General features: G+C 36.9%; 3 protein-coding genes, 2 long non-coding RNA genes and 1 pseudogene across 7 annotated transcripts; 3 read left to right on the forward strand and 3 right to left on the reverse strand.

Moving 5' to 3' along the window:
- The first annotated feature begins 3,568 nt into the window (after positions 1-3,568).
- On the forward strand, positions 3,569-6,251 carry LOC129896891 (uncharacterized). 2 transcript variants are annotated; one of them, XR_008768067.1, is made up of 3 exons: positions 3,569-3,723; positions 3,833-3,905; positions 6,041-6,251. It is a non-coding gene; the product is annotated as an uncharacterized LOC129896891 (long non-coding RNA). The 2 variants fall into 2 exon arrangements; XR_008768068.1 differs by lacking the exon at positions 6,041-6,251 and adding an exon at positions 4,369-4,419.
- Positions 6,252-7,687: 1,436 nt separating this feature from the next.
- Positions 7,688-8,134, reverse strand: LOC129893894 (uncharacterized). Its single transcript, XM_055969319.1, has one exon. It carries the CDS (start codon positions 8,132-8,134, stop codon positions 7,688-7,690), a length of 447 nt encoding a protein of 148 aa, XP_055825294.1.
- A 54-nt stretch (positions 8,135-8,188) lies between these two features.
- Positions 8,189-8,530, reverse strand: LOC129893895 (uncharacterized). The gene has a single exon (XM_055969320.1). It carries the CDS (start codon positions 8,528-8,530, stop codon positions 8,189-8,191), a length of 342 nt encoding a protein of 113 aa, XP_055825295.1.
- Positions 8,531-8,841: 311 nt separating this feature from the next.
- Positions 8,842-11,065, forward strand: LOC129895196 (lysM domain-containing GPI-anchored protein LYP6-like; annotated as a pseudogene).
- A 3,844-nt stretch (positions 11,066-14,909) lies between these two features.
- On the forward strand, positions 14,910-16,675 carry LOC129896452 (zinc finger protein CONSTANS-LIKE 16-like). The gene is made up of 2 exons (XM_055972364.1): positions 14,910-16,121; positions 16,281-16,675. Exons 1-2 carry the CDS (start codon positions 15,150-15,152, stop codon positions 16,524-16,526), a joined length of 1,218 nt encoding a protein of 405 aa, XP_055828339.1. The 5' UTR covers positions 14,910-15,149; the 3' UTR covers positions 16,527-16,675.
- Positions 16,676-18,361: 1,686 nt separating this feature from the next.
- Positions 18,362-20,884, reverse strand: LOC129895568 (uncharacterized). 2 transcript variants are annotated; one of them, XR_008767804.1, is made up of 3 exons: positions 20,703-20,884; positions 19,753-19,803; positions 18,362-18,662 (listed from the first exon to the last, which is right to left on the reverse strand). It is a non-coding gene; the product is annotated as an uncharacterized LOC129895568 (long non-coding RNA). The 2 variants fall into 2 exon arrangements; XR_008767803.1 differs by lacking the exon at positions 20,703-20,884 and having other exon boundaries at positions 19,753-19,912.
- Between the last annotated feature and the right edge of the window lie 1,433 nt (positions 20,885-22,317).

Genomic DNA, 22,317 nt, shown 5'->3' on the forward strand with positions numbered 1-22,317 from the left:
AAATAACTTAGGAATTAATAATGATAATCAATTATCTACTAATGATAATAATCAATTATGTACTAATTTCATCACTGATTCCTTCCACTGTATGATAATTAACACTGATTCACAACACTTGGTTCTTTGTATGCCTCTTTTGTTATAAGGATTATATGTCCGAATGCATGATAAAAATAAAAAGGTTTGATTCTCTAAATCATATAAATTGGGAGTGAGGGAGTAATATAATAACCTGAAAGAAATTAATCCCCCTTCCTTTATTTCATTAACATAATGAGTTTATATACACTAAATACAAAAGTATAATTAGGCTATAATTAAGAAAACTAACTATCTATATATTAGGAAATAAATATATACAATCTATTATAATCTGTTAGAATATATTTTCATATATTCTAACACACCCCCGTAGTCGAAGCGAGAGGTCGCCGAATGGTAAAATTGTCCCGAAATCCTCAAATAACACCAACGGAAGGCCTTTGGTGAAGATATCTGCAATCTGATAACGAGAGGGGACATGTAACACTCGAACCTGGCGACGAGCCACCTTTTTCCGTACAAAATGTATATCCATCTCAATGTGCTTAGGGCGTTGATGCTGAATAGGATTACTAGCCAGATATATGGCACTAACATTATCACAGTAAACCAAAGTAGCCCGTGGAATAGGACAATGAAGTTCCAAAATTAAGTTTCGCAACCAACATGACTCAAAAACCACATTGGCAATCCCTCGGTATTCTGCCTTTGCACTCGAACAGGACAAAGTAGCTTGACGTTTGGTGGACCATGAGATCAAGTTATCACCCATAAAGACATAACAACCCGATGTTGAACGCCGTGTATCGGGGCACCCACCCCAATCAGCATTAGTATACGAGACAAGAGTGGTTATGAAAGATAGATAAAGGTGAAGACCATAATCCAAAGTACCTTGTAGGTAGCGCTTGAAAGCGTGCATGTGCTCATCCCGCGAGTCATGCATGAATAAGCATACTTGTTGCACAACATAAGTAATATCGGGTCTCGTGAACGTGAGGTATTGTAGTGCTCCGTAGGACTCTGATAAAGTGATGGGTCCTCACACGATTTGCTTGTAGTAGCCTCGAACTTCGATTTTGTATCAACCAGAATAGGAGATAGCTTACACGATGACATGCCAACTCGGTCAATGATCTCAACCGCATACTTTTTTTGAGATAAAAACAAACTATCTGTATAACGAGTGACAACAATGCCCAAGAAATAGCTCAATTGGCCCAAATTTTTCATAGCAAATTCAGAGCTAAGAAGCGATGTGATAGACTGATAGAGCTCATCAGAGGAAGCAGTTAAAATAATATCGTCAACATACAATAAAAGATAAGCCATAGAAGTACCTCGACGATAAACAAACACGGAATGATTAGTCTTACTGTGAGAAAACCCAAAGGTATGGACATAATCAACAAATCTCTTATACCAAGTCTGCGGAGCCTGTTTCAGCCCATAAAGAGATTTCTTCAGCAAACACACATGATTAGGTCTATCAGGATCCCGATAGTCCAAAGGTTGATACATGTAAACAGTCTCCTTGAGTTCGTCATGTAAGAAAGCATTTTTAACGTCAAGTTGATGAATCGACCACGCCTTGGAGAGAGTCAAACTAAGAACCGTTTATGAGCTTTATGTCGCTCAAATGAACCATCAAATTTTTTTTATGAGCAAAAATCCACATACACCGAATAAAATTAACATTTAAAGGGCGGGGCACCAACTTCCATATCTTATTTTGAATAAAAACATTATATTCATCATCCATATTCATTTTCCAATTCGGGTCACGAAGAGCAGACACAGGGTTACGAAGTAGATGGGACTTCGAGATGGATATAAGTAGGTTGAAAGACCTCTTAGGCTTATAGATCCCATGCTGACTCCTAGCAACAGGACTAGTGGCTAGACTAGAGTGAGAGAAGGGAGTTGGTAGAGGAGGAGAGCTAGGTGGGAGAGAGAAAGAAGACGCTAGGTTCATCCCAGCAGGCAGCGAATGAGTTATTTGCCTATTTGATGGAGCAGATCCGATAGTTGGGCATGGAGGGATGGGCAGTGATACGGGAGGAAGGTGTTGATCCAGTGGGTTTGTGGGGATAGTGAGATGACGAACCACATAGGGAGAGGTTCCATCGTCTAGAAATTGGTACGTGTGATTTAGAGGAGTATGTAACTTGGCAAAAGGAAATTACGTCTCATCAAATATTACGTGACGGCTAATGATGATTTTTTAAGATGACAAATCAAAGCATTTATACTCACAATGATGTGATAGATATCCTAAAAAGACACACGGGGTTGACCGAGGTTGAAGTTTGTTGATAAGTGTGGAGGAAATGAAAGGATAACATAAACACCCAAATACACGAAGATGGAAATAAGATGGATCCTTCTGATAAAAAAATGCTAAGAGGGGATTGATAGTTTAACAGTTTATGAGGAAGGATGTTGAGAAGGTAAGTTGTCATTTGCAAAGCATGATGCCAAAAGTAAGGAGGAAGAGAAGCATTGTAATGACCCTCAAGGTCATTTTTGGAATTTTTGTAAAATGACTATTTTACCCCTCCCTTTAGATACCCCGAGTCATTTCTAATTGTTACCGGGTGTTGATTTTTAGAAAATCCTATGAAAAGTTAAGTCATTGGAAATTTTGAGTTTCATAAGCTTTAAGTGTTAAAAAGTGGTATTTGGGGTCAATTAGAGCTACGGGTCTCAGAATGGAATTCCGTCGAATCCAGCAGCTTCGAAATGTCGAAATAGGCTTAGGAGACTTTACGGAATCAGTTTTGGAGCTGTAACGAAGATTTGAGGCCTTGAGTTGAGAATTTGAAGAACTTTAAGCCAAGGTTTGACTTTGGTCAACTTTTGGAGTTTCGATGCTCGGAATGGAATTCCGACAACTCCGTTGGATTCAAGAGATGGTTTTTGGTCTAGAAGAAGTGTTGGTTGAATTTTTAGAGGTCCCGAGTCCATTTTGGTATTTTAAAGGCCTAAATTAGTTTAGTTGCGACTTTTTGAGTTTTGGGCTAACGAAATCTCGAATTCAAATTCTGATGGTTCCATCAGCTCCGGAATGACCAAATTAGGCTAGTAACACTGTTGGAATAACTATCGAGTCAATCGATACGAGTTTGGGGCTATTTGGCGTTTTTGACTTTGAAACTTAGCCTATAGTTGACTTTGGTCAACATTCTTGGAAAATGCACTCGAATAAAAATTCTGACAGCGCGGTTAGTTCCGGAATGTTGATTTTAGTCTAGAACGACCCTTCGTTCGCTTTTTGAGGCTTCCGGACTAATATCGAGGCCCGCTGTGAAATATGACTTAAAATGACTCTTGGATGTGGACCCACTTTTTATTATAATAACCTCGTATGAGAATTCTGAATGCGCTATTGAGTCCGAAATATCGAATTTAGTAGGGTAGCATATCTGGTTTATCTTTATCGGATTCCGAACGAATTCCGAGGGTCCATTCGGAGACTTTAAATAATGGAAAACCAGAAAAATCTGGTGCAATAGTGCAGATTTTGCACCAGATTTTCAGATTTTTCTCCTCAACTTTGAACCCTCATTTCTTGAGTTCTAGAGCTCCAAATTGGGTGATTCAAAAGGCAAAATTGTGAGGTTTTTCGTGGAAAACGCATTGGAGAGATTGAAAACTGATTTGGAGCATTCGATTCAGGTAAAAATCGTGATTTTATTTGCAGCAGTATCCATTTTCGGAATGGATTTTTGAAGAACTTTGACAAGTTATTTCTTGACCAATATAAATCCGATTTGGGTGATTTCAGAGGCTATCTTGCGTGGAAATTTAAGGAGAACATCGTGGAAGTTTCAGAATCTGTTTTTGGCATGTCGTTCGAGGTAATAAATTGATTTTTAGCTGCAGATTTAGTGATTTTCGAAATGAAATTTTATTGAATTTTGAAAGAGTGTATCTTGGTCAATATAACTTCGTTTTGAGTGATTCTTGAGGCTAGATTGTGGGGTTTTTCGCAAGGATCATCATAGTGCAATTTGTTTGGGTTGAAAGAGTCTCGTATTTCCAGAATCTATTGATTTCGATGCTGCCATTTTTGGTCTTTTAGTCCGAATTTATGAGTTTTGGTTGTTTGATCGTCTTGCATAATTTCCCACCCCGAATTGTATTATAAATCTGATTTTTGAGTTTGGGGTGACGTTTAGAACCTGTTTTGGGGGTCAAATCCGGAATTTCGTATGTGGGTCCCACAATTCCCGTTTTCGACCCAAAAATTGGTCCATTTCCAAAAATTATGAAATTAGTGTCTAAACGACCGTATCGACGTTGTGGTTCTATTTTTGACAGTTTGGCAGCGTTCCGAGGTCGTTCGAAAGGGAAAAGCTCCAGCACAGTGATTTGAAGCTCGCATGTTTAGCCTACAAGTAGCCTACGGTTTACCTTTCTTTAGATTGAGTTGGATTGTGTGAAAGCATGTTGAAATAGTTGGGATTTTGGTTGGGTAGTTTAATTGTATATCTCAGGTGTTAGAAATCATGTTTTAGGCTTATTATCGGGTTTTTCGGGTATTTAGAAGCAGATGTATCTTGTCGTTATTTGTTAGTATTATAAGGAGAGTTGAATGAGCATATTGTTGATACTGTGGAGTATGTTGGCTTTAGTATAGGTGTTAGAAATCATGCTTTAGGCTTGTTATCAGGTTTTCCAGGTATTTAGAAGCATGTGTATCTTATCGTTATTTGTTAGTATTATAAGGAGAGTTGAATGAGCATGTTGTTGATATTGTGGAGTATGTTGGCCTTAGTATAGGTGTTAGAAATCATGCTTTAGTCTTGTTATTAGGTTTTTCAGGTATTTAGAAGCATGTGTATCTTATCGTTATTTGTTAGTATTATAAGAAGAGTTGAATGAGCATGTTGTTGATACTGTGGAGTATGTTGGCCTTAGTATAGGATGTAAACTTGCTTTATATGCCCGGCGTCGCTCCGGTGGACTTAGATCCCTGTAGAATGGTGTAGCAGGCTAGTGCCTAGTAGTTGGCCTTAGCTAGGCGATACCCTTGCTCTTAATAATACTCCCACCCATAACTCGGTATAGTCATAACTTTTGAGATGCGTTGGCAATACTAGAATTCGTGATCGTTTGGCTTCGGCTCCGATTTAAGTTTTGGCGGCTTATCAGTTGACACATTGGGGAGGAAATTCTCGGTACTGTTGTTGATTAGTTGGAAAGGATATATTCGAAACCATGGGATAAATTATCTATGAGCATCCGGGTACCCAGTCCCGGCCTCCGTTCTGAATTATCGGGGAGCATCCGGGTACCCAGTCCCGGCCTCCGTTCTGAATTATCGGGGAGCATTCGGGTACTCAGTCCCGACCTCTGCCGACTTGCTAGTATGACGAGCATCCGGGTATCCAGTCCTGGCCTCGATCATACCGATGTATTACGGCGAGCATCCGGGTATACAGTCCCGGCCTCGACCGCACTGATGTATTACGACGAGCATCCGGGTACCCAGTCCCGCACTTATGTATTATGGCAAGCATTCGGGTACCCAGTCCCGGCCTTGGCCACTTTGAATATTCGGGCGAGCATCTGGGTCCCAGTCCCGGCCTCGACCCCTAAGTCACCCCTAGATCGATTAACTCTTGGAGATTCTGGATTTTGGAAATGATATAGTACTTCGGTTCCTGACATCACAGATTCTTGGTTCCTAGCCTTGGTAGTTGTAGCTATTCTGTGTACTCGGCGAACTTATGGGGGTTCGTCCGGGTTTTTATTTAACTTGCGTACGAGTGTCCTGACTGGGCTTATGGGGGCCCAGTTGGGTATAGTTAGCTGTAGCTCTCGTAGATAGTACTCTTTTCACTTTAGATGCTTATGTTGATTCCTATTTAGGCTTATTCCTCTTTTTCATATTGTTTTCACCTTTTCTGCTCAGTCGGCCTATGATGCCTACTGGGTACCTGTTGTTTTGGTACTCATACTACACTCTGCATCTACTTTCGTGATGCAGGACCGAGTACCAGCTACTGTCATGAATAGATCGAGCTTGTTGCAGTCAGATTCAGAGACTAGGGTGATAACTTGGCGTTTTTGGATCACTTCTGTCTCCTTCAGAATGGATGGCCCGTCTTTTGCCTTTTGAGACTAGCCAGTTGTTGTATATATATGTCTGGTCCACTTTCGGGACTTGTACTCATCTTTTATTTTATAGCAGCTCTGTACTTGTGACTTCCAGGTTCTGGGAGGGATCTTTAGTTATTTAAAACATGTTTTGGTTTACTTTCGCTTATTCATTCTGTTTACTTTTATAATTCAATGCTCTTATATAGTTTTAGCCTTCAAACACATTACTTGAAGTTCCGGGTTGACGGGTTGGCTTACCTACTAGAGGGTTATAGTAGGTGCCATCATGACTTACAAAATTGGGTCGTGACAAGCATGGACCAATAAGGTACGGATAATGTTATTAATCGTACACATTTATCTTTTGGCTTTACCATTTTAAGGGGATGTGTAAGGATATGACAAACGAAACGACAGACCATTGGCTTTACAGAAGTCCCAAAAGGGGCCATTATCAAATTTCTGCAGTTATCACATTGTATATTCTTTATGTCCCGCTCAAAATGAGTTCGAATAAATATCTTGAAATTTAAAAATGTGGAAAAGGTTTGTGATTTTTGCGATAAAGGAAACGTCCACAAGATTTAGAATAATCATCCATAAACAAGACATAATATCAATGACCTGAGGAACTCAAAATGGGTGATGTCCAAAGATCACTATGTATAGTATCAAATGACATAAGAGTGCTAGAATACAAAGCATAAAATGGCAACTTAACATGTTTTTCAAGAGGAAAAGAATGACAAATACAAACATCTCTACTTTGATTACAATCAATCAATTTATTCTTTCTATGGGAATTCAGCACAGGTGCTCTCGGGTGACCCAAACGAACATGCCAAAGGGAAGGTGCCAAAGCAGCAAAAATAGATGGTTAAGTGACTGGATTTGTGATTGGACAAAGCTCTTTCCGACTGTTACACCTCATTACCAGCTTTCCCGTATTAAAATTATTCACAAAAAATCCAAAGGGATCAAAATTAATAGAAACAGAGCTATCAGTGATAAATTTGCAATCTGACACCAAATTTTTAACTAAGTGAGAGGTATGAAGGACATTATTTAAGAGCAAGGAAGGACACGGGGAAGACAAAGTCATGTGACCGTAGCCATGAATTGGAATTGATTGACCATTACTAATAATTATACCACGTTTATTGCTATTAGTAAAATAACATGTGAGGTTACCTTATGTGGATGTCATGTGAGAAGTGGCACTGGTGTCCATGTACCAATTTGCATCCGCAGGAGTGATCCCAAGAGTATGCATGGTGGCTTCAATGACCGTAGGAGTAGGGCCTGCAGTATAGGCCTACTAAGGTCGGGGGCCAAGAATACCCGCTCGTGGTGGCTGTTGTTATCCATAATTGGGTCGGATTTAAGAAGTTGAAGGATATGGACACGGTGGTATAGCCCAAGGACCTCATGATGCCATCCACGACCACTGCTGCCCGCTAGCCCATGGAGAATAGGGCGGAGGGTTCTGCCCTGCTAACTGCTACCCAGTTTCGCGGCTGTTGCCGCCTCCTAGCTAACCACCATGGCCTGCATTACTACCACTGCTGGCAGACCCTTTGTCGCCTCCAAGACCACTATTGTTCCTGCGATACTTTATGTCATTATTACTTCGGTTGTGGTTCCTCTTCCCACCATTAGTATTACGGTTGGAAGAGAAATTATCAGGAACATTAGAAGGACCCTCGAACGAGCGAGCAACGAAGGCAATAGAGGAGCTTTGGGCCGCTTTCTTAGCACGGTCAGCCTCTTCAAGAGTGAGCATCGAATGGGCTTGATAAAATTGTGGCAAAGGGTCACGTTGGTGAATAAGAGTGGCCACACCTTGGTAGGGCTCGGTAAGGCCAGAGACCAGTTGAAGAACTAGTCGATTCTTATTGACAGGAGAGATGACATTCTTGAGTTGATCTGCCAGAGATTTGAGACGTTGATAATAGGCAAAGACATTTGAAAAATCTGTCATGTCGACATGAGTGAAGTCGTACTCAAGGGTGACAACACGAGAGTGTTTATTATCCTAGAATATGTCACGCAAGCGATTCCAAGCCTCCATCACCGTGGTGTCAGGTTTAAAAATTGTATGCAAAAGATCTTGAGAGATAGTAGCGTAGAGCCATTGGAGAACGATGGCGTCAAGGGTGGACCACAATTGTTTGTCCTTCTCTTGTTGTGGCTGTTTCTCCGTGCCCGCTGCTGGAAAAATAATATCATCAATTACCCGATGGAATTTTGTATGAATCTTAAAAAGTTCCGCCCATGTAGTATATTGTACGCTCTCCATCTCAAGAGTTATGAGAACATGGTTCTTGATGTTGTATACAGTAAGAGCAGGATGAAAGGAAGATTTTGAGTCAGACATGGTGATTGAGAAGAGAGGAAGAGGGAGAGGAGAGGGGCGGCGGCGGCGGGAATCCGAGAAGGATGAAGAAGGTCGGATCGTACCCTAGATAGCTGATATCATGAAAGAAATTAATCCCCCTTCCTTTATTTTATTAACATAATGAGTTTATATACACCAATACAAGAGTATAATTAGGCTACAATTAAAAAAACTAACTATCTATATATTATAAACTAAATATGTACAATCTGCTACAATCTTTCAGATATATTCTGACATAACCTTTGTACTAAAATATAAAAACTAGCAGTGTGAATTCACATAGTTGTTTGAACAAAATGACTGACACCTGACAATTGCCTGGTCCTCCAATATATTTTAATGTCATTGTTCTACTACTACAAATCTCAGTTATCTCTTTGTTCTCTCTCTGTCCTTAACAATAATTTCCTCACCTAACATACTTCAGTTCAATTGAAGAAACACTGTCATTGTGTACCAAAAAAAAAAAACACGAAATCAGATCAGAAAAATGACATACAAATTTCTTGTTCCTATTTACCTCTCAATTTGATTTCTCGTTCTACCACATTATATGCTAGCAAAATCAGTAATTGAACCTTGTAATGCATCTGATTCATGCGCTTCTTATATCTTATATCGCCTACCATGAGACTCCAAGGTTTCCGAAATAGCTTTCAGATTCCTGAGTCAACGTCTCTGATCTTTTAGTTGCAAACTCTATCGACTCAAATCAACCTAACCAAATCCTACCTGAAAAATCATTTGTAAAAATACCAATTTCGTGTTCATGCGTGGATGGGATACGGCGATCTCTATCCACGCATTACACGATTGGTGCTACAGATACTTTGATGTCAGTATCAGAAGTGTATGGAGGACTTGTTAGTGCTGAACAAATTGGGAGTGCTAATGGGATTGATGAAGAACATCCTTTAGCAAGTGGACAGAGTCTTGTGATTCCTTTGCCATGTACTTGTTTCAATAATAGCAATAATGGTGCAGCCAGTGTGTACATGTCTTATGTGGTGCAGAGTGGAGATGAATTAACAAGAATTGCAGCAGAGTATGGTGTCACAATTGGCAATTTGGAGATAAATGGACTTGGCCAAACTCAAATTGACCCTGGGGATATACTGGCTATTCCACCTTCTGGTAAGTAACCAAACACATTCACACACACACACACACACAAAAAGAAGTAGTTATAGAGAAAAGGATCATTTTATATTCGTATAAGTAATTTTTTTTAAAAAAAAATGTCACACCAAGAATTTGGAACTGTGACTTGACCCAGTTTTTGAACCCCTTTGCTACTACTATATAAACAAAACAAAAAAGTATTTTTTGTCGTATTTTCTGTTGAAGGATCAATTGACCAAACCTACCTTCGCCCTGTGCTATTCGTCAGGATATAATACTCTTGTCGTTAGTAAATCGTCTCATAATAGCTCCATCGTAGAATTAAGATATTTTGGATAGTAAATTTGAATTTATTAATCTGCCACTAAGATGATGTCCCCTGCAGACTGTTCATCAGCAAATCTGAATTGGTACAATGAAAGCCTTATAGTTCCGAATGGTTCTTATGCTTTAACTGCTAACAATTGCATCAAATGTGGCTGCAGACCTACTGATCTCAGGTAACCGATAATGAAAATCTTTTATAATGCTACTGATTTGCTATGATCAATTTAGTGATAAATTTCGATTTTTTTTTTAAAATCTTTTGATGTTTGATCGAACATAACCTGGAGTGTTCACCCTCTGGAATTGTGGATAAATATTCACATTTACAATGCAACGACTCCAATATTTTTATTGGAGAAAATGATACAACATCAGGCTGCAATGCTACAGCCTGCATTTATCGTGGACATCTTGGAGGCAAAATATTTAGAAGGCACTCCCTCCGTCCCGAAATAAGAAGATAATTAATACTCTCTCTAGCCCAATTTATGTGAAAGAATTTAGTGTACCAGGGTCAGAACACTTCATTTTCGTTGTTAATTTGGATAAACTAGAGTAATTTTTTTTGTTTGTTTGGTTTGCAGTTTGGTGAATTCAACTGATATCAAGTGTTTAGGTAGTATATCAGTAGTTGAATTTTATTTTAATCTTCTCAGTTATAATATTGGTGTTTTACTTGTTTTTTAATTTTTTGGTGTGTGTGTAGGTAAAGAGAGTGAGGGTGCAGGGTCACCAATGGAGTCTCCAGCAATTAATTACACAGCACCATATTTTAGTCCATCCCCATTATCTCCACCTCAATACTCACATTCAGCCAAAAGTCATTCATTAGGACTACTCAATTCCAGTCCTGCTCATAGACATGGTCAAAAATCACTGTCTCAAGCATTACATTTTATAATCTTGTTGGTTTTTGAGCTTATCTTTGAAATAATTCTTGTAAAAAGGTTATCTTGGAGAAAAAGGATAATAATGAAAATCCTACTTACACCTATTGTGTAAAAGATTTATATTACTCTATTCGTCCCAATTTATGTGACACTTTGATTAGTTTTTGAATCTGAATTGAATTAGATCAACTCAGTATTAGATGTTTCTTGAGAATTGAGCATTATTAAGGAGAAAGAGTAGTTCTTAAAGAGTTGGAAACCTAATTATTATCTTGAATACTTAAATCGATATTAATTATTTTGAAATATTTTTTTTATTGTTACTAAAACGATACTTATTTTGAAATGAAGAGTAGACGTAGATAAGTTTCAATCAGTTTCCACCGGCCTTAGTTTAACTGGTAATGAATTTCATTAATCAAGATGATGGGGCACATTGATGGGCTGATAGCAGTGGCTCTTAGGATAGTGAATTGAGGTCCCCCATTAAATCAAATTTAGAAACCTTCTCATTTAGGGACCCCAACAGTGGGACAAAAAATAAAAGAGGGATTGTGTTTTGGGAACTTGGGAAGTCAAATATGAAATCAATTTACTTCAAAGAAATCCTGTTTTGCCTTTTAACTTCAGTATTCGTTTTGCCGCACACAGTAATCACTTGTAGGACACGGCATTATATGATTTTTTTTATTTTTATAAAAGGTATCTACATGGCATAATACATAAATGTATTTGTTAACTTGACTTTAACAGATATATATATGTTATCTAATTTTTTAGTATACACTATTAGATATTTAAGCTTGTATAAAGTTGAACAAGTAAACATATGCGTCATAATTGTAGGACATGTATATCTAATTGTTTAACTTTATATAAATTTAAGTGTTTATTTATGCACAGACAAATTTAAAAGACATAGACGACAACTAAAATTAAATTAAATGACACGTTTATATATTATGTCTATATATACCGCGGCTGAAGCCACGATGATATGTTATTTTTGGGTGCTGAAAATCTAACCTTTCGGTGATTTGTATTTTTTAAGCATCTTACACAGAGACAAATGATTTTACTATTACAACGCCCCCTCAATCTTATATTAGATAAATATTTTTTATTTTACACTGTGAATAAGAAAGTACCAGACAATAATAATTAATTTTATGACATTATTATTCCAATTAGTAGTAGCTTTCATCTCAACATAAAATCGTGTGATTTTGAGGATTTCATACGCATGAATTAGACAGTTCAACGTATACACCACGTCAAATCGGTACAAGTGTCAGCATGTTTCTACTACATTAATTACACAATACTTATTTTTCATGCCTGTCTATTTTATTACTGTCAATTTATTGTTGTACTATGATTTTTTAGGTGAATGGCCCTGACTTCTTGCAAGCACCACAAGCCAATTCACCTTCACCACTTTCTATCTTGTGTTGGAATTTATTAAGATAACATTATTAAATTTATTACTTATATATAATAATGTTGTAAAATTTATTTACAACATTGATACAACTTAATTTTGTTCCACGAGAGATACTATGGAGATGTTTGGAGGCTAAAGGTGTATCTGTGACGTACATTAGGGTGATCAAGAACATGTATGAGGGTGCCAAAACCAGGGTAAGGACAGTAGGAGGGGACTCAGAGCACTTTCCAGTTGTGATGGAGTTGCATCAAGGATCAGCTCTTAGTCCATTTTTATTTGCCTTGGTGATGGATTGATTGACGCGACAAATTCAAGATGAGGTGCAATGGTGTATGCTTTTCGCGGACGACATAGTCCTGATCGATGAGACTCGTAGCGGAGGTAACGCTAAGCTGGAGGATTGGAGACATACCTTGGAGTCTAAAGGGTTTAAGTTGAGTAGGACCAAGACAGAGTACTTAGAGTGCAAGTTCAGTGAGATACCTCGGGAGGTTGGCGAGGAAATTAGACTTGGTGACCAGGTCATCCAAAAGAAAAGTAGTGTCAAGTACCTTGGGTCTATCATGCAAGGCAGCGGAGAGATTAACGATGATGTCACACATCGTATTGGGGCAGGGTGGATGAAATAGAGGCTTGATTCCGGTGTGCTATGTAACTAAAGGTGCCACCACAACTTAAGGGCAAGTTCTACAAAGTGGTGGTTAGACCGGCTATGTTATATGGGGCGGAGTGTTGGCCAGTTAAGGTCTCTCACGTTCAAAAGATGAAAGTTGCCGAGATGAAAATGTTGAGATGAATGTATGGGCATACCAGGAGCGACATGATTAGAAATGAGGCTATTCGGGACAAAGTAGGAGTGACCTCGGTGGAAAACAAGATGCGGAAAGTGCGACTGAGATGATTTGGGCATGTGAAGAGGAGAGACACAGCTGCCCCAGTGCGTAGGTGTGCGAGGTTGGCCATGGATAATTTCAGAAGAGGTAGGGGTAGGCCGAAGAAATATTGAGGAGAGGTGATTAGACAGGACATGGCGTAGTTACAACTTACCGAGGACATAACCTTAGATATGAGGGTGTGGAGGACCCATATTAGGGTAGAAGGCTAGTACAAAATCTCGTTATTCTTCCTTATTAGTAGGCGCATTAACGCACTATAATTTCTTGTGCTCTCATTTCTGTTATTATATACTACTTTCTGTACTTTGATTACTCTATTTTATCTGTGTCGCTTTCGTTATTTGCTTTCACATAACGCTTTGAACTTTTTGTACTTCTTAGCAGTATCTAACCTTTTTTTATGCTTCTATTGAGTCGAGGGTCTCTCGGAAACAACCATCCTACCTTGGTAGGAGTAAGGTCTGCGTACACTTTACCCTCCCCACACCCCACGTTATGGGATTTCACTGGGTTGTTGTTGTTGTATACAACTTAATTTTGTTGTAGTAGATTAATTATCTGCCTTTTTTTCAAAGTATTAGTCTAGATTATCATGGACCGTTACTCATGTTAACAGAAAATTAAAGAGATTGATGTATGTAGGTTGGCTTCACCATTGATACAAATTATAAATATCTACAGCTTCTATCCAGAATTGCCATCAAATTTTATTTAAACACTCGATTTTTGACATGTATCAATTCAGCACTTGAACATATGATAAAGTGTTTAAATTAGACGTTTTTGTTTCAATTATGCACGTTCATCTCAAAAAGCCGTAAAACCCAGGCATTTTTAACTGAGGTTGATGTATACAATTAAAAAAAATGAAATATTTAATGTGGTTAACTTAACTACCTAATTGATTCTTGAGAACAAAATCAAAACAATTTCAAAACTTGAATCAAAAGTTTCTAATTGAAACGCTTTGTTATGTGTTCAAATTTTCAATTGGAGTAAACAATAATTCGGGTATCTTGATGAAATTTAGGTAACTAACTATGTATCAAGCCTAATATTTCTTCTGATATATATGTCTCTGTCTTTTGCATTTAAAAATTTGTGGATCTGATTATCAAGATTCTGTTTCTAGAATTCTTACCACAAGAGTATTACTCCATGCATGGCCCATTGTGATAGCTGTTTCCAGATTATTTTAATTTTTTTCACATATAAAAATAAAATTACCCTGTGAACAAATTTTGAGGCCATTTTTTTTAATCAGTCAACATCCACTGGTGGATTAAGTGGAGGAGAACAATGGCTCAAATTTTCTCATCAAGCCCACATAAGCTGCTTATAGAAGATGCCAAGATGGGGAAAGTTGAAAGAGACAAAATAAAGGACCACAAAAAAAAGTTTTTAAAATTCTTATAACTAAAATAATTGAAATATAGAGACAAAACTGTCATAAATTACACAAATAGCAGGTCTTCTTCATTCACATATTACAAATAGGTCCCATAAGAATCCTAATATATGGACATTTAACCAATGAGAATACAGTGTTCAAGATGGATTTCAGAAATTCAACCAATCAACAATTAGATGAGCCATTTTATGGGACCCAAAAGAGCTTAATCTTATTTTCTTCTTCAAGGAAATATTAGACAAAAGTGCGTGGGCTCAACAGTTGAAACAACAAACTGTGTGTATCAAAAGCGGTTGTTGTGGGCACACTCAAATGAACAATTATTGTACAAACTATATATCCTTTTAAGTCTCTAAACAGTCCTTTATATATACTGAACTGTTCAAATTCACTCAAATTAAGTCCGTAGCCTCTACCAATTTCACTATATTCTTCTTTCATTTCGAAATTAGAGTCTCGTTTTGATATTATTCCTCTTATTTTTATACTAAAACTATTGTAAATGATGACTAGCGAAAGCAAAACAGCAAATGCCATAGGAGGAAAAACAGCTAGAGCTTGTGATAGCTGTTTATCAAAGAGGGCTCGTTGGTTTTGCCCAGCTGATGATGCTTTTCTTTGTCAATCCTGCGATGTTTCAGTTCATTCGGCGAACCAATTGGCGAGTCGCCATGAACGTGTTCGTCTCGAAACATCTTCTAACAAATCTACCAAATTAGTCGACCACACTTATCAACCTGCTTGGCACCAGGGATTTACCCGTAAGCCCAGAACGCAGAGGAATGGAAGAAAGGCACAAATCAGGCAACGGAAAAAGGAAGAAGAAAATCGGGTCCCGGAAATTGGCAGCGAAGAAAACTCACCTGATGAAAACGAATTCGAAAACGAAGAGCAGCTTCTTTATCGGGTACCGGTTTTCGATCCGTTTGAAGCAGAACTGTGCAATGTGCCAGATGAAGCCGGATCTATTACTGACTTGGACATCTTGTTGAACACTGAAGATGCATGCGATGATTTGAACCTTCCTGAATTTCTTTCATCTGATATTGAGCTTGCTGAATATGCTGCCGATGTTGAAACCTTTTTGGGATCAGGCGAAGAAGAACAGAGTACTCGGTTATTAATTGCGGGTGTTGAAGATAACAAGGCGATTAAAATTGAAGTTGAAGATGAAGAAATGAGAGCTGTTGTTGCTTGTCATTTGGATCCTGAATTGGACATGGAAAGGGAAGCACTGAATTGGAACTTTGATGAATATTATGAAGAAACAGTTGAACAGAAAGCAGTAGCAGTAACAGAATTTATCCCTAGTGCAGAGTACAGTGGTTGCAGTAGTAAAGCTGATGAAAAAAAGAGGCTGTTTCTCAGGCTTAATCATGAGGCGGTTATTAGTGCTTGGCCAAATCAATCTTCGCCATGGACAAATGGAATCCGACCCCATTTCAATCCTGATGACTACTGGACTGATTTCTCGGTATTTTATTCTTCTCCGATCCATTCTTTTTCCTCCACAATCAGTACAGTTGTAGAACTAGTTATATAATAAAAACAAAGCAGAACAAGTTACATATCATTGCACGCTTTTGTTGATTTATCATTGACGTTCTTGTATATCTTTTACATGTTGATTCAGGAAACATGTGGAGGTAGTAATCAAGGATATTATGGTGGGCATGTAAGAGGTGGCGATGGAGGAAGAGAAGCGAGGGTATCGCGTTACAGAGAGAAGAGACGGACAAGATTGTTTTCCAAGAAAATTCGATATGAAGTTAGGAAATTGAATGCAGAAAAAAGGCCTCGGCTTAAAGGACGATTCATTAAAAGGACATCATCGTCGTTTTCAGCGCCTGGTTTTCCTTACCTGATGAATAAACGATGATGATGAATTGATCTTGCATGCAGTAGATAGAATTTGTATTATAACCATCCCCATTTTGCTTCCACTAGCAATCTGGAACGACTTAGGTTCTTTTATTATAACCTATGTTTTTATTCAATCAATAAAATAATTAATTCACCTTTGTTTTTTCGTAATGACCCGTTTGGTCATTTTGAGAATGAGTCATCTCTTTTTCATTAAATACTCTCTTCGTAAATTTAAATTAGAAATTTGGACTTTTCGGTAACTACACTTAATTAATTGACGGGTAATTTTAGATAATTAATTTGATTGATGGGCTAAACTGTTAATTTATTTAAATACACTTAGCCTATATATTAAAATAGGTTAGCGAAAGTTTGTCATTTTTAATACTTAATTAATTAAGAAAAGAAAGAGAAGAAAGAACAACGAGAAACGGCAGCCCGCAGGTACGAATTCTGATTTCTCAAATTCTTGTATATGTTAAAAAAAAAAAACACTGATTGGTAATAGATAAGGGATTATATAAATTTTATATGTTGATGGAAAATTTAAAGGCAAAAGGGTTTTCTTTTCTTCAGGTGGGGTCAATATCAATGGTGGGTGAATTAAAAAAAAACATGAAAATAATGAAGAAAAAAATGAGTTGAGGCCAATGATTGGATGAGTAAGTTATAAAGAGTAAATTACAGTGTGCAGGAATAGGAGTTCTGCACTTTGTTGTGCAGTGAGACACTGCGTTTTTAGCATTCTTCAATTTTATTTTTTTTATATTTTTTTTTCTTCTTCTTATTAGTATTATCACATTATCATTAAAGCTTTGATATCTTATTATATCTAATTAAATAGTAGGTGTATTATATTATATGAATACCACTAGATTTATGATATTAAGAAAAACTAAGACTTAATCTAGGCTTGAAATTTAGGAAATATGAGAGTTGACATGTTAAGTGGCATTAAGATTAGGAAGTGTTTATAGATTTGCTTAAATTTTTGGGTCTAGGCTAGACATATGGTACTAAGGGTGTTGTTAGTTTTGAAAATCTTATTGTGATTATTTATTTGATTAGATTATACTTATTTGGAGGCCCAACAAAAAGGGAAGGCTCAAGTCCCGGAGTGACTGCTTGATTAATTAAGACAAGTGAATTTCTAAACCTCATTTTAAGCTTATAGATGCTTGTATTTCTGTGTCATATATACTAGGGAGTAATGAGAATTGAACTGGGTTATTGACTGTATGATTGACCTTAAAAATGGAGATGAGGGGTATAAAATGGTAATCTAATGACATGTATTGGTGGAATTGATATGTTGTGATTTTGGACATGTGAAATGACTATGTTGATGTGAGATAGGAAAAAATTATTGTTGTTGTCATGTTATTATCGTGAATTATATGAACATGAATTGATTGCATTGGTACTGACATATTGTGTTGAGACTAGAAACGATATGAAATAAAAAGGGGTCGGGCCACACGCTCCGTGGCAGGTATTATGAATAAAAGGGTCGGACCACACGCTTCGTGGCAGGATATATATATTGAGGGGACGGGCCACACGTTCCGTGGCAGGTAACAAGGATAGAAATGTCCCCCATGGGTTCCGGACTGTGATTCAGCGGATGTGTACCGATAGAACAGACATGCTCATTTCATTGCATTGCATCGCATTTTGTTGATATTTGTGAATTTGTGTTTATCCCCATATTGCTCTGTGCGTGCTGAACTTGACTTGGTTTTGTCACGACCCAACCCCGTAGACCGTGACTAGTGCCCAATTTTGAGCACCCAAACGTACCCTTATCCCAAATTAGTCTATTTTTTTCCGAATAAACAAATGTAGTGATTAGTAGAAATTGCTAAATATATCATAAAAGTAGATATACGCACGAGAGTTGAAAGGTTGTCACAAAACACACAAAAATCCAAACCATATATACAAAACCCACAACATAACTCTGTCTACAGACCTCTACAGATGATAGCATAGTCATACGACGGGACAGGGCCCCGTCGTACCCCTGACCAATATATCTAAATATACAGAGATAAAGTCAGTACCAAAATACAAGCTCCGAACAAGGGAGCACTGTCAACGACGCAGCAAATATCCTAAACAGGTGGATCAGCAAATCGAACTTCGGTACCTGCGGGCATGTAACGCAGCCCCCCCGAAGAAAGAGGGTCAGTACGAAAAATATACCGAATATGTAAAGCATGAATTGTAATAAATAAAATCATAATCTGAATAGTATGTGTAGAAAATAAAATAAATGTTCAGAATTTCAAAATACTTTTCATAATCCCAAATCATATATACAAATACATATGCCGTATCCGGCCCCATTTTATGGGACTCGGTGAACAAAACGTGGTCGCCCTCCTGTCATTGGCGCCACAGCACATCATAACACCAGAGTAGGGAATATCTCCGTAACAAATCATATCATATCAGATGGCTATATCAAATCATATCATATCACAAACATATATGTACATGGCACAGCATAACTCCGTGGCATAATATTTACCACCCCATGGTACATGTCATACCTGTCCCCTCACGTCGGGACACGGCGAATAATGCAGAGAAATACGCACGAAAACATATCCTGGCCCAGGCTCAGTGAAAGAAGCATTGAGGCATCTACGAGTGGAGTAGTGAGAAACTAAATGCAATTTAAATTACAAAATATTTATACAGACTCGATGGCATAATTTCGATAACAAATCATAAAAGGAAACTTGAATAATAATAGTAGTACAAGTACTTCCAATATCACAATAGTCTATGTAAAAATAGTATTTTCCGAATCATCTCTGTACTTCTAAATATATTATGGAAATTAACGGAATAATTATTCATATAATATTAGGAAGCATAGCAAAGAGTTTCTTTCAAATTGTACCTACCGTAATTCAAACGGAATAACGAAGAAAAATTCGGAATAGTGGGGCCCACCTCGGTCAAATGAGGTGGCGTATACAAATCACGTGCGTTAGACTTCATAACATTATTTAGAAGAGTTTCAAGGTATTCGAAATTCATTTGTGCAAAATCTAGAAGTTTAGACAATTTTTTCAAAACTATTCATAATTACCTAATTCAATTCTATTGAATAGAAAAGGGAAATTTTCGAGCGTCGATTTCAAAGAGTAGAGTGATCCCCGAGGTTCGTATTCAATCCTATTACATCTAGGACATGCCAAGTGAAGAAAAGGTAAAGCTTTACATACCTTATCGGCTTTTCACGTTTGTCCAAATTCAACTCCCGTTTCCTCCAAAATCTACAATTGGTCACATTTACCAATTACTATTCATAAGACTTTAAGAATTCAATTTTTCCAATACTTGTCTACAAAAATTTCGGCAGCATCTCCCCTATATATATGACACCCCGAGATTATAACTCGGCCACAATATTAACAACCAAGCCAACAACAACACTGATACCATCAACAATCAATTTAAAACGCACCATAACATAAATTGATTTCTTTTCTAACTAATGCAATAACTTTCAACCCAACTTTGCATTTCCAAATAAATATGAATATTTCATGTCCATAACTAATTTAAACTCATTCAAACATAGGTGAAAAATATTCCAAGTAAGCTATTCCATTATTCCTCAATTCCATATTTCACCCAAAAATTCCATAAATGCAACAAAACTATTACAATTCATTTTCTTCTTTCAACTCCATAATCAAATTCATTTCCTTCTTTCAACTTCATAATCAACAACAACAATCCATACTTGAACAACTTTACTTCCATAATATTATAAAATCATACTAAAAATACATAATTCCCTACAATCCATTTTAATACCAATTTAAACAATTTAAGCTTCCCTTATGTTCCAAGAATCACAACAATAATTAACAAGCTATACAACCTTAATTTTTCCCATCTCATCACCTAACCCATATTTCCAACTTCAATTAATTTTATCCAACTTCCATTTTCAACATCAAATATTTATCATACTACTATTCAAATACTACACCAAAAATACTACACAAAAATTCAAGTCTTCTTACCAACAATCTTACATACACATAACTTATTCATATGTCCAAATCCAACCATATAACTTCCATATTTTCATGGATTCTACACATCTCTACTTACTACAACATAAACAAACTTCATAACACAAAGAAATTGGATTAATTCTTACCTTTTCCTTCCAACTTAAAATCCGATATTGCCATCACCTCCTTGAATTTGTACTACACTTGAATATTAATCAATACAAGGAACAAAATATTTTTTTTTTTTTTCAAACAGCCATGGTTGTCCGAAAGTTGACAATCATGGCAAGGTTCTTTGCCTTTCTTTTCCTTGAACTAGTTTTGTGCAAAAATGAATATGAATTGTAATTTTTTTATCCTTGAGACCACTATGTATATATGGTTGTCCATTGATATACACGTGCCCCTCCTTTGTGACTCATCAACATTAATTAATTAATTACTCCCTAACCCCTACTTAATATTTTAATCATAATTAATTAGTTCATAATCTCCAATAATATTTCCACACCAAATAAAATTTATAAATAATTCATGCTCTAATTTAAACTTAAAATTTAAAGGTTTCTACTTCATGTCCGAAAATAATTCTATCTTTAACTTGACTCAACTCGCTTTCGAATAGTTCGACGCATAAATAACATTTAATTTCCGAAAAAAAAGTAGCTAAGTTGCACGATTTTTTTCAAAATTATATGAAAAGTCCTATGCTGCCCACTTCATGATATAATATTCATTATATACACCCTCATAAATAAATTCTTCATTGTGGACAGTGGGGTCCACTCCCTTTTTGACCATTTCCTTGAAATAATGACTTTTGTCTTAAAGGTGTCACCATTAGACACATATATAACCCTATACCCATGTGTAACTACATCAACCTTGTATAATTTATTCTATTATACCTTGTTGCCCATTATTTGTTCATAACACGTATGAAATCTGCCCACACTAACAATTATCCATTAATCTCAATTAATTTCTTAATCTCCATTGCAACTTTCTCACTTAATGGTTTGTACACATAATTAATTTTTTTAATCTCAATCCACTTAAATAGTAATCATTTTTGATATACTTCATATACCCATTATCATGACCATGTAATAGAACACTAGTCCATAGCCTCGTTTGTCATACATAAAATATTATTTGCAATCATCGTCGTCACACTCTTCCATCTTAAATTATTTCGATACTTCATTCCTCGTATACATTAAGTTCTTAATTTTCATGCTTGAATACAATCAAAGTTTTCAGACTCGAGTAAATTTGCCCATGTTGAACGATTAAATTTTCTAATCCAAAAATATGGGATGTAACAGGTATGATTCATTGACGAGACTATTGATGAGTATTTGTGGACTGTATTACTGTTGTTATTGTACAAGTGTATAGTTGGACTGATTTTATGCAGGTTGTAGTTAAGGAGGTTCGGTTGGGAGGACAGGAGTACTTGTATCTATTAAGCTTTGCTTAGTTTTAGCTATCCACTTGCTGAGTACCGTGTTGTTTGGTACTCACCCCTTGCTTCCACACTTGTGTAGGTTGTGAGCCCGGACCTGCTTGATCTTCTAGCATTTTCTACTACATCCGAGGCTATCATTTCGAGTGTCGAGGTAGCTGTTACATTCATCTAGCGGACACCACTTGCTCTTTTCTTATGTTTTAGTCCTATTCTAAAGACAAAGACATTGTGACTGTATTTCTTTTCGTACTTAGATAATAAATTAGTGTCTTGTACACGTGACAACCAAT

The sequence above is a fragment of the Solanum dulcamara genome, chromosome 7, assembly GCF_947179165.1.
Source record: "Solanum dulcamara chromosome 7, daSolDulc1.2, whole genome shotgun sequence".
Taxonomy (NCBI): Eukaryota; Viridiplantae; Streptophyta; class Magnoliopsida; order Solanales; family Solanaceae; genus Solanum; species Solanum dulcamara.

Bases quoted from the DNA above. Each gene is read 5' to 3' on its own strand.
- LOC129893894 (XM_055969319.1), bottom strand. From the start codon at position 8,134: ATGACAGATTTTTCAAATGTCTTTGCCTATTATCAACGTCTCAAATCT.
- LOC129893895 (XM_055969320.1), bottom strand. From the start codon at position 8,530: ATGTCTGACTCAAAATCTTCCTTTCATCCTGCTCTTACTGTATACAAC.
- LOC129896452 (XM_055972364.1), top strand. From the start codon at position 15,150: ATGATGACTAGCGAAAGCAAAACAGCAAATGCCATAGGAGGAAAAACA. The intron at 16,122-16,280 runs GTATTTTATTCT...ATGTTGATTCAG, and splicing joins ACTACTGGACTGATTTCTCG to GAAACATGTGGAGGTAGTAA.